General features: G+C 44.4%; 1 protein-coding gene across 1 annotated transcript in view; it reads right to left on the reverse strand.

The window, feature by feature from the left end:
* SRGAP3 (SLIT-ROBO Rho GTPase activating protein 3) overlaps window positions 1-15,188 on the reverse strand; it is a 243,204-nt gene that overhangs the window by 45,694 nt on the left and 182,322 nt on the right. Inside the window, exons 9-11 of the mRNA XM_026501279.4 lie at window positions 14,415-14,612; window positions 7,179-7,263; window positions 557-584 (exon numbers count right to left, since the gene is read on the reverse strand). Coding sequence (XP_026357064.1) covers window positions 557-584; window positions 7,179-7,263; window positions 14,415-14,612 — 311 coding nt within the window. The remainder of the gene's footprint in view (window positions 1-556; window positions 585-7,178; window positions 7,264-14,414; window positions 14,613-15,188) is intronic.

Below are 15,188 nucleotides of genomic sequence, written 5' to 3' on the forward strand. Positions count from 1 at the left end.
TAGGGGCATCTGTGAACGCTTCTGTGGCTAGGCGCATGCATATGCCCAGGTGTGCCATATGAGCCAAATCCAAAGCCCTGGCTAATGGGGAGCCCAGGCTGGGCCCTCTGCCTGGGCTGGGCAGATTGCTCAGCAGCCAGAGAACAGATGGGGAGACAAGTCAACAGCTACCCCACAGCCTCTGGCCTCTACTGGTTGTCTTCAGCCACTCCGCCATATATATTACTGTCCTACCGGATGGATAGCACCAACAAAACAGACCCCACTTTCCCACAGCAGCTGGGAAAGGCGCCCTCCCCAACACAGGCCTGTAGGGGGCGTGGCTTCACCAGCACGATGCTAGGACAAGCAGAACAGCCAGCCAGCCTTCTCTCTAGCACAGCCACACCATCCCCCTGGAGACACTGGTGAAGAGCTATTCTGCTCTAAAAACAGCCCAGATTCTCTGAGCTCTCAGCAGCATCTGCCTTCCTGCCTTCCCACCTCTTGCACCTCCCAGCCCCTCCCACTCCCCCGCCTCAGGCAGCAGGTGCAAAACAAACAAGATCCCTCTTACCTGGTTGTGCCACATTCTGCTCTCTCTCCTGGAAAGAAAAGTATACATTGATGTTTAATTGTTGTTGTTGTTTTTAATCAGCAAACATTCATCTTTTTTTAAAAACAAGAAACAACTGAACTTAATTATTTGCGAAATGGGAAATCAAATTATGCCTAAGTAATGGTCTGCTTGAAAGAACTGAGTCTTATTAAATCCCCAGGGCCTCCTATCTGTAAGGCTATGTTCACATAAATTTCATTTTGTGTTGTTCATGTATATTTTTTTCAGGGATTTTCAAACTGCAGCCTGCTGACCACATGCATCAGAAGCTTCTGCGGACCTTATTAAAAAATGCAGATTTGGGGGCTTTCCCATGGGCCTTCTGAATCAGAACTTCTGAGCTGTGAAGACAGGAATCTGCATTTTAACAAGCACCCCAGGCGGTCCCTTCTGTGTGCGTGGAAGCTCAAGAACTCATGCACTGCTTTCTATCAATAAAGTTTGTTGATGGGGCGCCTGGGCGGCTCCGTCGATGAAGCGTCTGCCTTTGGCTCAGGTCATGATCTCCAGGTCCCGGGATCGAGTCCCGCGTTGGGCTCCCTGCTCAGCAGGGAGTCTGCTTCTCCCTCACCCTCTACCCCTCCGCTTGTTCTCTCTCACTCTCTCTCTCAAATGAATAAATAAAATCTTAAAAACAAACAAACAAACAAGCAACAAAGGTTGCTCACACACTTGGCCCTGAAGAGCAACAGACATAAGATACCTCTTGTTGTTCCTCAACCCAGTCACACCCCCACCCCAACCTCTCCTGCCTTCATTCTCAGCTGAAAACCTTCTTGCTTCCTTCACTGGAAAAGAACATCAGTAAGACAGGTCTTGGCATGCCTCCATAAGATGCACCCACCTACCTTGCCTGACCATTCACTATCTACCTCCCCTGGGCCCCCTTTCTCCCTTGAACTCCATCCCCATTTCTCTTCTTTACAGCAAAGCTTGCTGAAGAAGCTGTCTAGGAAGCACTGTTGCCTCCCCTGCTCACCCCACTGAGGTTGACTTCTGGCCTCACCATCCCCAGAGACTGCCAGCTCCGTGTGGCCAAATTCACTGTCTTCTCTGCTCTTATCTGACTTCTCAGCATCGACTCAGGGAATTGCTCTCTTCTTACAAAGCCTTCTTCTTGACTTTCATGACTCCACACTTGCTAAGTGTCCCTCCTGCCCTATAGGCTGTTTCTCAGTTTCTCTTGCTGTCTCTTCATCTGCCCAACCTCTGACCTCTAAATGATGGGATGCCCCCAGGAGATGTACCCAGATCTCTTTCTACACACCCTCTCTGCATGACGGTGACTGAAGTGCTTACCAAGGACTCCCTAATCTTATCTCCAGATCTTCCATCTCCCTGGAATTCCAGACTCCTAGCCACTGCCTTCTTTTATATTTTTAACAGCTTTATTGAAGCATAATTTACAGAGCATGAAATTCACCTATTTGAAATGCATGATTCAGTTATTTAGTAAATAGTCAAAGTTGTGCAACTGTCACCACAATTCAATTTTAGAAATTTCCTTCACACGAAAAAGATCCCTTGTGCCAATTCACAGTGACTCCCCCTTCCCATCTCCAGCCTGCGGCAACTGCTCATCTATTCTCTGTGTCTACGGATTTGCTTATTCTGGACATTTTATAAAAACGGAATAATGCAACCCACAGTCTTTTGCATTTGGCTTATTTCATTTAGCATATGCTTTTGAGGTTCATCCACACAGCACGATTCAGTACGCATTCCTGTTATGGTGCAGCAGAGCACCTCTAGGCCAGGGTTGTCCAATAGAAATGTAATGGAAGCCACAATTTCTAGCAGCCGTGTTACAAAAAGTGAAGAGAAATAAGTGAGATTAATTTTAATAATATATTGTGTTTAACTTAATACATGAAAAATATTTCAATGTAGATCAATATAAAAATGCATAAAATATTATACACATATATTTTTTGTGTTAACTCAGAAATCAAAACTTTTCTACCCTTTACCTTCTGAGACCTGTTGGGATTTTTAAATATATTTTATAGTTAGTGGCTCAGTCATTTTCAGAAGGTCAGACTGTCTGGTCCTGGCGGACACTGGCTCCATAAAGTGCTATTAAATCGTGGTCTGAAAAGGTTATGCCCCATCCCTTTTATGGACAATGCACTATTCATTCTTGAGGGGCTACAGTAAATTGAAAAGCCACCCGTATCTTGGGAATAAACCCTGGAGCTTACAGCTACTCGGAGCAGTAAAAAGGTCAGATCTTAGACTCAGACATGATGATAAACTAAGAATCCTCTGGCCAATAAAACAGCATAGCAACAGCCAAGGGCATATACGGGTGTGTTCTCGTTCCCAAGATGTGGCAGTGACATTTACAACAAGGAACGCCAATTTGGAGGACACCTAGAAGCTTTTTGACTTGTGTGTCTGGGATCGATAATGTTAAAAAAATCTGCTTCTAAGTGAGTGTTTGTGTTTCCTCTAACTTGTGGCTTCTTTGAGCTATGCTGTCAAAAGAGTACTTTAGAGAAATGGATTACATGATACATTTCATTAAAAAAAAACTTTGTATCTCCTCAATCAAAATATTCTGCTTGGCCCCACATTTCTCACCTGTTTCCAAAATGTTCAGAGTGTCCTTCACAATACAAAATAGCCCTCTGAGGACTTAAAAAGGCCACTGATGCAGGTGTAACCCTACCCCAGCCCACTCCAGGAATAGCTTTCTACTGGATGAAGAGTCAGTATGTGCAGGCAGAGGTGAATCATCCACTGACACTCGGAAGAATGAAGCAGCTGAGATTTTGAGCTCACTTTGGCCTATGTAATTTTTTCGTGCCCCTGTTAGTCCAATGCGTAAGAACTTGACCCACCCAAGTCAGTGCATGTTTTCCCCTTTCACCCAGTGCCCTAAGAATCCACACCTACCTGTGTCAGGCAGTAGGGATAAAAAGTGACTCCAGATTTGGTCTCAGCTGCAGTTCTTTTCAGTATTTTGGTAATTTATTAACTTTAGAAATAACAATGTACCCATGTTCATTACTTGTGACAAATACACCATACTCACTGATGACAATAACAGGAAATACTGGATGTGTAGTATATGAGAACTAACTGTACTATCTTGCAACCTTTCTGTAAATCTAAAACTATTCTAAAACAAAGTCTATTTAATTTATTTATTTTTAAAGATTTTATTTATTTATTTATTTATTTATTTATTTATTTATGAGAGAGAGTGCAGGCAGAGGAGCAGAGGAAAAGGGAGAGAGAGAGTCCCAAGCAGACTCCACACTAAGCGTGGATCCCAATGCTGGGCTCGATCTCACAATCCTAAGATCATGACCTGAGCTGAAACCAAGAGTCAGATGCTCAACCGACTGAGCCACACAGGTGCCCCTAAACCAAAGTCTATTAAAAAACAAAAACAAAAACGAAACAACCCAAAACCTCTCCAGAATTGACCAGTCTAACAAAGCCCATCCCAGTTTTCAAAAGAAGCACAATGGGCTTTTCCATGGCTGAGTTACTAGAGGACAGGACTCTGGAGATTCTTCTCGATGGCTCTTTCTTAGCAGCCCTTATACTTCAGAAGCTGCATTTTCCTGCAGTTTTTCATTGCTATTCAGCCTAAAACTCAGAAGGAGGACTGGTAAATGACATCTCAGAGCAAGGCGTAGCTGAAGGCTAAAGAAACTTGGAAGACCAAACTGGTAAGGAGTTATGCCAACCCAAACTAATTTTTATTATTATTTCATTCAGGCCATTCAGGCAAGGGCAGTAAGAAAAGGTTGCATCAGACAGCATGCAAGAGTGAGCTGGACAAAAGCACTTTCTCATCTGGGATCTTATTTTTCAAAAGAACATCTAGTTTTCTAATTCCAGGGCACCCGATTTTGAAAATACAAGTAGCCACCAACTCATATGGGCCTACCTTATGGTGCATGGCTCTGAGAAATAGCCCCCAGCACCCCCTCCCCACCCAGGGCCAGGGCCATAAAACCAATCCTCCTCTTCAATGCTATTTGTGGGAGCTGTGCCTATCACCCCATCTGAGCTCCTCTCTAAGACTTTCTGGCTCTTCCCTGTCCCTCCATTCTCATTGCTTTGGTGCCCTCTTTGCCGCCCTACATCTCTGCAGCCCCGCTCACCTGGCCCAATGTGGAAATGTTAGGATGGGCAAAATGGAGAGGGGAGTCAGGGAAAATGAAGAAAAAGCTCATTGCAACTCACTCCTCCCCACCTTTACCCCCCAGTCAATGAGTTTTGACAAATGTATATACCCGTGTCCAACCAGCACCCAAATCAGGATACAGGACACTTCCATCACTCCCAGAAGTTCTCCAGCTAGAAGGCACGAAAGTGATCTCTGCTGATAGAAGTCAGATCAGTGGTTGCTTGGGGTGGCAGAGGGAGAATTAACTGCAAACGGATACAGAGGAGCTTCTGGGGTGACAGAAATCTTCTATATCCTGATCTGAGTATATATGTTTATCAAAACTAATTTCTATGTAAAATGGGTAGACTTAATTGTATGTAAATTACATGTCAATAAAGTTGACTGAAAAAATTCTTCTGGTATTAGACCCTGGTTATTCCTCCAAGCTCTAGTTATTCATCTTTCTTGAAGTCTTTTTGGCTCTTCTGGGCCCATGGTGATCCCTTCCTCTCCTGGCTCAGACCCTCAGAGTCTGTACTGTTCACCTGGCAATTCAACCAATGTTACTGTGTAACTTAATGTTACTGCTTTTGATTTTTTATGAATTTGTGAATTGCCTCCTCCCTAGCTTATAAGAGCCTTGGGGCTGGGAAATGGCTTAATTTCTCACTGTTTCCTCTAAAGCATGGGGGTCACAAATGCCAAGCATCTGCAGATTCCAGCTACCCACTTGACTGGTGCTAACTGGACAGTGTCAGGGAAGACTTGGGTGGCCAGAGCACAGCCATTAGAATGTGCACCCCTCTGGAGAAGAGACTGACCCAGTCGGGGGCAAGGACAACCCCAACGGCCAATGAGTGCCAGTCCCGTGTCCCACTCTGACTCTCAACTGTCACACTCCTCCTTTCCTGAAAAACTTGGGTGATCTCTAGGCTTGCTTCAAGCTGTCACCTTGGGATCTACTAGCATCATCACCTTGGAAATTCCCTTCATCTCTCTCATGTTGGTCTCCTATCTCCTGGACCCCATGCTTTTTTTTCTTTAGGTAGAACACATTATTCAGCCAATTGCCCTCTCCAACAGAACACAAGAATATGTCTGGATGTGGAGCTCCAAGCAGTGCTTAGCAACTTTAGAAACCCCAGGTCAGTTTGTCCCCTCAAAGCTGAGCCACACACCAGTTTCTAGGGCTACCATAATTTGTTGCAAACCATCCCTGACCTTGGGGCCTAGTTCATGTTCTGATGACCTTTCCATTCAACATTCATTTAGTGACTATTACCTGAGTGCCTACTGTGAGCCAGGTACTATTCTAGGCACTGGAGATAAAGGGATAGACAAAATAAACAAGGAAGTCCCTACTCCGATTGAAGATATGATACTGTTGGGGTGGGGGTGTGACCAAAGATAATAAGCAAATGAACAAATAATAAATAGGATGGTGATGAGTGAGATGAAGAAAATCAGTGTGTTGGGACAGAGGTTGTGATTTCTTGAGGTTGGGTGACAAGGACAGTCTCACTAAAGAAGTGACATCTGAAGGATAAGGAGCCACCCATATTGAGATCTGGGGTAAAGGGGGTGCCTGGGTGGCTCAGCCATTAAGCGTCTGCCTTTGGCTCAGGTCATGATCTCAGGGTCCTAGGATCGAGCCCTGCATCGGGCTCTCTGCTCAGCGGGAAGCCTGCTTCTCCCTCTCACACTCCCCTTGCTTGTGTTCCCTCTCTCACTGTCTCTCTCTGTCAAATAAATAAATAAGTAAAATATTGGAAAAAAAAAAAAAAGATCTGGGGTAAGGGCATTCCAGGTAGGGAGAACAGCAGATGCAAAGGCCCTGGGGCAGGAATAAGCTCAATGAGTTTTGAAGGGCAGAAAGGAGCTTAGTAGGACTGGAGCACAGTAAGGGAGTAGAGTATGACAAATGAGGTCGGGGAAACAGGCAGATGTCAAATGATGTGAGGCCTCATGTACCATGAGAGCACTGGGATTTTATTCCAACTTCCACTAGAAGACTTTGGGTAGTTTTAAGTCTACTCCCCACATCCCTCAAGGACCAAACTTTGCCTTCCATATATGGAGCTTTGTTTTTTGGACCTAGCCTCCTGGCCAGGCACTCCACTAATATTCCTGGCAAATAGTCTCTGCTGACAAGCATCAATGCGGACCTCTGCACTCCTGGATTCCCACTCCCTACCTACTGGGGACCCCCTTCATCACTGGGATGATGGATCCATCCCCCAAACCTAAACTAACACTTCTGGTTGCCCCATGTTTTCTGCAGCCAGACTAGACCCCTTTCGGCATCTGTGCCAGCCTGTCCCGTCCTGCCCACTGGCTCTGGTACCAGGCCTCATTCTGCCAAGTCCCCCATGTCTCGAGCTGCAACGGCTCAAGGGACCACAACAAAATAGGCACCCCTCCTCACAGGCCTCTGCCACCTAACCAACTCACCTTCACCCAGGGTCTGCTTGAGTAAGTCATGCTTGGCCTGCAGCTTAGTGATGAGGTTACTGCCATTCACATATTCTTTAAATTTCTGTAAGACACAAGGCACATGGGCATTATAGACTGTAGAGCCAAGTCACACGGTCTCTGCCCCTGGAACCAACCTCTGTGCCGGGGAGGTCAAAGGGGAGTTGAAGGGAGATGACACCACCTTCCAGGACCCCAGCATGGGAGAAAGAGGGGCCTCTGACCTGCTCCTCTGCTCTTCTCCATCAGACCGCAGCTCTGCCGAGCACGGCTGTCCGGCTGTCCGCCTACACATTCCAGGCCAGTTTAGGGAACACAAAGAAAGCTCAGGGGCAATGTGAGCAATGAAAGGCGCTTTTGTCAGGTGAGGACTGCGGGGGTCCCTAGCAGACGGCTTCTTTAGTCCTCAGGCTCCGCTGTGCTTCTGGGCCATGAGCAATAAAAACAGGAACCATGTCTGGGGGCAGCAGCTGAGGCGAGAGCGCTTTATCAGATCTGTCACAGAGGAGCCTCCTAACGAGCCTTTCTCTCATCTGGCCCCGCTCTGAAGGAGGAGGGGCTTTGCAGGCCCCTAAAGACATTCCTGTTCAAATAACCTGAACAGCATTGGGGGATACAATTTTCTTCTTTTTACAGATGAGACAGGTGAGGCTGGCATAGGGAACTGACTTGCCCAGGGCCCCTGGGATCCCCAGGCTGCCTCTCATTCAGGGGCCTCGTCAAGCACAATGCACTTCGGAGCAATGGAGAGGGCCAGGAGCCCCACAGCAGAAACACACCCACCTGTGCCCAAATTCAGCTGCACCCCAGCCACGCCTCTACACGAGTACTGGCTTTCCTTGGCCTGGCCCGTGTCACCCAAATCCAGGCTTGGGGCCCCCTCTGCTGGTGTGTGTCTTTGCCAGACTGTGAGCCACTGCTGTTGGGGTCCACACCCCATTGGTTTTTGGCTCCCCAGTGCCTACAGCTGTGCCTGGCTTAGAGCCCGTGCTGAGAAACTTCACAGGGATTGACACAGAAGAGAGGGAAGAGAGACAATAAGCTAATAAACAAAGTAAAAGACACAATCGGTCAGCTGCTGGTAAATGCTGCGGATAAAAATAAGGCAGGAATGGGGGACTACGAATCAGGGCAGACCTTGCGGCAAAGTTGCCCTGTGAACTCAGGCCCGAAGGAGGTGAGGGAGGGGCCGCGTGGGTACACCGGGGCACGTGGGGGACAGAGCCTTCTCAGCAGATGAAACAGCAATCACAAATGCCCTGGAAATGAAGGCACAGGATGGTATGATTGCCCCAGAGCTGCCAGCTAGCTTCTCACAAGGAAATCCATTTTATTGCCCCAGCCAGAATGCTCAGAAAGGGGTGCAAGTGAACCACGGTGCTCGGGACACCACAATGTGACCTGTAAAGGAGCACCTGGAAGCTCACCATCGTCTCCCTGAAGACAGCTATAGGGTAAAATCCCATGGAGCAGGGGCTGACATGCGCTCAGATAAGATGGGGGTCACCCCACCCTATCCCCAACTTGGAACGGTGGGGCTGGCAGGAGATGGTGGTATCCTCTCTCCTCAATCAGAGAGTCCTTCTTGGTTCCTAGGAGCTTGTCTCCCTGTTATTAAGAACCACTCCCCCTTGTACCTGTAGAGGACTTGGCAGTTTCCAGCATGTACCTTTGGTCCTCATCACAATCCTGGATAGCAAACGTGGGGAGCATCGTCATTCCCATTCTAGCCAGAGGGAGACAGATGCGCAGAGCTGTGGCCATTTAGTGTACTATACCGCCTTGAGCAGAGGACTCCCTGTGCTCCTCAGGGTAAAGTGACAGTAGACTCATGTCATTTCTCCAAGTGTGGTACAGGACCCAGTGGCTTCCTACCCGGCTGGGGAGAGGATCAAAATGCAGATTCCTGCTCAAAAAGACTGTGAGCCTAACCCCTCATTTTACACCTGAAGAAGATACCACAGAGGCTCAGACATGTTCAAATTTCCAGGGCCCACCTCAGGGTGGGTGGTATGCTGGGAACATACATTTTTAACAAGCTTCCTACGTGATTCAAATGCATACTTCAGTTTGATAACTGCTCTCTGCGCCCCCCAGGCTCTCTCTGGATGCTTCCGGTATTGACACCCTCTGTTCTCATCCCATGTTTAAAACTTTGCCATAAGAGGCAGAGCTGAGGTATGAGCAGGTATTTTCTCCATCATGCCCTGCTGCCCCTGGTAGCTGAAGTGCTAATCCTAAACACAGAATTCACACCTTGGTGGGTTATTCACTGGTTAGTGGACATTATACCCCAGGGCTCTGGGACCCATGAACTCTGCCTACTTTTTCCAAGTTTCATTTGTGACCCATGGTGGAAAGAATGCCATCAGACTGTACTAATGTTTGCATTAAAAGGAATATTATGTCCTCAAAAATGCCTAAAATAATATCACAACACCAAGTCATGAAGTGTACTCACCAACCAGGTTGATAGATTAAATATTAAAATGAAAATATAACATTCATGACCCTTAATCATGAACATTGGTGAATTCTGTCTTTTAACTTCAAGCAGGCTAGACCCCCTTCTCTGCTTCTACCAGCCAGATTTCTTTGTTTCCGCTGCCAAAAAGAATTAATATTCATACACACTCTCTTTGTACACATAGTACATCCTCAGTGGAAGTGGTAAGGTCCAGAAACTGGCACGGGCTGACTCACTAAGACCAGCTTCATTTTCTTTCTTGAAAACAGCAAAGTCATACAGTGATGTTTGAGGAAATGCTATCCGTGTTTTCAATAAGGGATTCGACAAGGCCTATCACAAGATGGAGCCGGTGTGAGAACTGGGTGGGTTTGTGACTAGTTAAATGACCACGATCTAAAAGTGCTGATTAATGGATCAACATCAGCCGTAGCATGTTTTAAACAACTCTGTCTTTGGCCTTGGCCCTGGCCTATCCCCTAGTTTTTTTATTTGACAAACTCTAAGGTGTGAAAGCCACACTCACTGACTCTGCAGACAACATAAGGTCTGAAGACAGAGCGCATACGTTGAACAACTGGAACAAGATCTTGACAGTCTGGAGCCATGAACTAAATCTGTCAAGAGGGGATCTAATTGGTACCAAACATAAGACCTACCCAAGACATCACCTTTAGGAGGAAGGTAGCCTGGTTTAATAATAGTACATAGGGAATAGAGATTTAACTGACACTAACTTTAAAATAAATAAATAAATAAATAAATAAATACACACACACGTTAGTTATAAGAAAATCTTAGTTATAAGAGAATATTACGAAAAAATACATGCCAACAAATTGAACAAGCTAGAAGAAGTGGATAAATTCTCAAAAGTATATAACCTCCCAAAACTGAATCAGAAAGAAATAGAAAATTTGAACAGACTGATCACCAGCAATGAAATTGAATCATTCAAAAAACTCCCAACGAACAAAAGTCCAAGAGCAGATGGCTTCACAGGTGAATTCTACCAAACATTTAAAGAAGACTTAATACCTATTCTTCTCAAACCATCCCAAAAAGCAGAAGAGGAAGGAAAGCTTCCAGTTTCATTCTGTGAGGCCAACATTACCCTGATACCAAAATCAGATAAAGACACTACAAAAAAAAGAGAACTACAGGTCAATATCAATGATGAACAGAGATGTGAAAATTCTCAACAAAATACTAGCAAACCAAATTCAACCACTGATTAAAAAAAAATCATTCACCACAATCAGGTAGGATTTATTCCTAGGCTGCAAGAGTGGTTCAATATTCATAAATCAACCAACATGATATATCACATCAACAGGAGAAATGATAAAAACATAGATGCAGAAAAAGCATTTGACAAAGTACAACATCCAATCATGATCAAAACCTTTATCAAAGTAGGTTTAGAGGAAATATACCTCAACACACTGCAGGCCATATATGAAAAACCCACGGTTAATATCATACTCAGTTGTGAAAAACAGAGCTTTTCCCATAAGATGAGGAACAAGACAAGGATGTCCACTCTCACCACTTTTATTCAACATAGTACTGGAAATCCTAGCCACAGCAATCAGACAACAAAAAGAAATAAAAGGCGTCCAAATGGTAAGGAAGAAATAAAACTTTCACTATTTGCAGATGACATGATACTGTATACAGAAAACCCTAAAGCCTCCACCAAAAAACTACTAGAACTGATAAATGAAATCAGTAAGGTCACAGGATACAAAATCAATATACAGAAATCTGTTGCATTCCTATACATTAATAATGAAGTAGCAGAAAGATTAAGAACACAATCCCATTTACAATTGTACCAAAAATAAAATACTTAGGAAGAAATTTAACCAAAGAGGTGAAAGAGTTATACACTGAAAACTATAAAACACTCATAAAAGAACTGAAGACAATACAAACGAAGGGAAAGGTATCCCATGCTCATAGATTGGAAGAATTAATATTGTTAAAATGTCCACACTATTCAAAGCAATCTACAGATTTAATGCAATCCTTATCAAAGTAACAACAGTGTTTTTCACAGAACTAAAACAAATAATCTTAAAATTTGTATGGAACCACAAAAGGCCCCAAATAATTTGTCAAAGTCATCTTGAAAAAGAAAAACAAAACCGAAGATAACATAATCCCAGATTTCAAGATAGACCACAAAGCTGTAGTAATCAAAATTGTACGGTACTGGCACCAAAACACACACATAGATCAACGGAACAGAATCGAGAGCCCAGAAATAAACCCACAATTATATGGTCAATTAATCCACAATAAAGGAGACAAAATGCAATGAGAAAAAGTTTCTTGAACAAACGGTGCTGGAAAACTGGACAGTTACATGCAAAAGAATGAAACTGGATCACTTTCTTACACCATACACAAAAATAAACTCAAAATGGATTAAGGACCTAAACGCAAAACTTGAAACCATAAAAATCCTAGAAGAGAGCACAGGCAGTAATATCTCTAACATCAGCTGTAGCAACATTTTTCTTGGTGTGTCTCCTAAGACAAGGGAAACAAAAGCAAAAATAAACTATTGGGACTACATCAAAATGAAAAGCTTCTGCACAGAAAGGAAACAATTAACAAAAACTAAAAGACAACCCTGTGAATGGGAGAGGATATTTGCAAATGACATATCTGATAAAAGGTCCAAAGTGTCCAAAATATATAAAGAACTACAACTCAACATCAAAAAACAAATAATCCAATTAAAAAATGAGAAGACACAAGCAGACATTTCTCTAAAGAAAGCATCCAGATGGCCAACAGACACATGAAAAGATGCTCACCATCACTCATCATCAGGGAAATGCAAATCAAAACTACAATGAAGTATCACCTCACACCTGTCAGCATAGCTAAAATAAAAAAACATAAGAAACAATAAGTGTTGGCAAGGATGTGGAGAAAAACCCTCGTGCATTGATGGTAGGAATGCAAACTGGTGCGGCCACTGTGGAAGACAGTATGGAGATTCCTCAAAAAATTAAAAATAGAACCACCATATGATCCAGTAATTCCGCTACTGAGTATTTAGCCAAAAAATACAAAAACACTAATTCGAAAAGACATATGCGCTCCTACATTTATAGCAGCATTATTTACAATAGCCAAACTATGGAAGCAGCCCAAGTGTCCATAGTTGATAAATGGATAGAGAAGATGTGGTACACACACACACACACACACACACACACGGACACACAGACACACAGACACACAGACACACACACACACACACACACACAGTGGAATATTACTCAGCTGTAAAAAAGGAATGAAATCTTGCCATTTGCAACAACATGGATGGATCTAAAGAGTATAATGCTAAGTGAAATAAATCAGTCAGAGAAAGGCAAATACCATATGATTTCACTCATATGTGAAACTTAAGACACAAAACAAATGAACAAAGGGGAGAAAAAGAGACAAGGAAAAAACCAGACTCTTAACTACAGAGAACAAGTAGATGGTTACCAGAGGGGAGGTGGCAGGGGGGATGGGTGAAAGAGGTAAAGGGGATTAAGAGCACACTTATCTTGATAAGCACTGAGTAATGTATAGAATTGTTGAATCACTATATTGTACACCTGAAACTAATATAACACCGTATGTTAACTATACTGGAATTAAAATTTTTAAAATAAAAACAAAACAAAAAGAATATGATCTTAGGACATATGAAAAGCATTAGGGTGGAAGGAGGTGGAAGTTTAGCTCTATTCTGTGCTGGTCAGACCGCTGCTGACTTTAGAACAGGCATCGACAAAAGGAACGTGTTCGAAAAGAGTTTAGGGCGCAGAGGCCACTCAAAATGAAAGCTAATGAGGCAGGATTTATAAAACCAGGTATGGTTAGCCTGGAGACATGAAAACCCAGCTCCCTACAAGCAAGCCAGAGACTGTCTTGTGGAATTAGTCTCTCTGGGTTGCCCCAGAGAACAGGATCAAGATCAATGACCAGAAATCCTACTGAAGCAGATTTTTGAAGATAACAGAGATGAGGGAAGACATTATAATATCTATAGCCAGCTACAGGCCAAAACAAAAGGGCTATTTGGGGAAGGAGGGAACTTTTCATCCTGGGGCTATTCAGGCAGAGACTGGATGACTTCTTGGTAGGGATATGATTGAATGAGACCAAGCATCAGATAGAAGATTTGAGGTCCCTTACAACCCCCAAATTCTGTGTTCACTAAACACATGTTGAACTAAAGCCCCTTAGCTTGTTCTTCCCTGCCCCAACTGAATGGAATGTAAGTGTATCTGGAATTTTACACGAAGGGCTTACAACTCACCAGTAATTTGCACGGGTCCCCCAGGGCATGGTTTCCAAAGCCCGCACCCCAACTCAAGACACATCAACATGACAACCATACACTAAACTTTAGGGCTGTTACCTGGGACTTCCCCCAGGCTCCATTTGCCATTCTCCTTACACCTGACCAAACATAACTCTCTGGTTTTTTCCTAGGTTAGTTGCAATAACCATAAATCCAGGATCAATGCTGATGCTCCCCACTGGTAATTCACTTTTTTTGCATTTTCCAAAGCCAAGCCAGGCAACTTCATTTGAGAAGCATGTTGGAAGTGTTTTAGCTCTCACTGACTCACGTGGTGTTGCTGGCTCCCACTAGCTTGGGCTGCTCCCCAAAAGTCACTGCCAGCAGGTCAGCAGACAGTGAGTTCTGGGTCCAAGAGGCCACTTACTGTAAAATAAAACATTTCTGTCTCCTGCTGGTTGGCTCTCCTTTTGGCGATGTTGATCTTGCTCATGTAGGTCTCGGAGGCGGCTGACTTCACAGACTCTGTAGATCGACTATGCTGGAAGGCGTCGGAGACATCAAAGTCCTCCACGGTCAGCATGTCCTGTAAGGTCTGCATGGTGGCATCCAGGGTCTTCCTAACCTGGAGAAACACAGCACGTTGACAAAAACCCTTCCACCTCGGAACACCTTTGGCTCCTCCAAGTCCTTTTCCCCACTTTGTTTCCTCCATGTAAGGCCTATAGGAGTTGGGCAGGACAAGATGATCAATCCCATTATGTTGATGTGGAAAGTAAGGCCAGTGAGCTGGCTGGGGTGAGAGCCCACGTTGCCCAATCTAAAGTCATTTTATTGGATTGCTTCTGCTGAGAAGCTTGGAGGATGCTGAGACGAACGAGGAACACTGGTTTCTAGGTTTGCTTCTCTTTTCCTGATTATATGGCCCCAAACTAGCTCCTTCCATAGGAGGCAGGTCTCTTGAAGAGGGATAACATTAGAAATACTCTCGGTGCACATCCAGAGAGAAGAGGGGACAAGGTCTAGATAGGAAGAAGGACCATCCTTAGTGGACACACTCCCTGGCTATCTGCCCCTGACTTACCAAAACGCTGACTGAGAAAAGGGAACTCGAGGAAGACACACGCTGAGCCAGTCCTCCAGGACTCCAACGATTCTCCTGGAGTCAAGTGGGCCCCACGGAAGGTTACACGTGTGGAGC

The sequence above is a fragment of the Ursus arctos genome, unplaced genomic scaffold, assembly GCF_023065955.2.
Source record: "Ursus arctos isolate Adak ecotype North America unplaced genomic scaffold, UrsArc2.0 scaffold_14, whole genome shotgun sequence".
In the NCBI taxonomy this organism is placed as follows: domain Eukaryota; kingdom Metazoa; phylum Chordata; class Mammalia; order Carnivora; family Ursidae; genus Ursus; species Ursus arctos.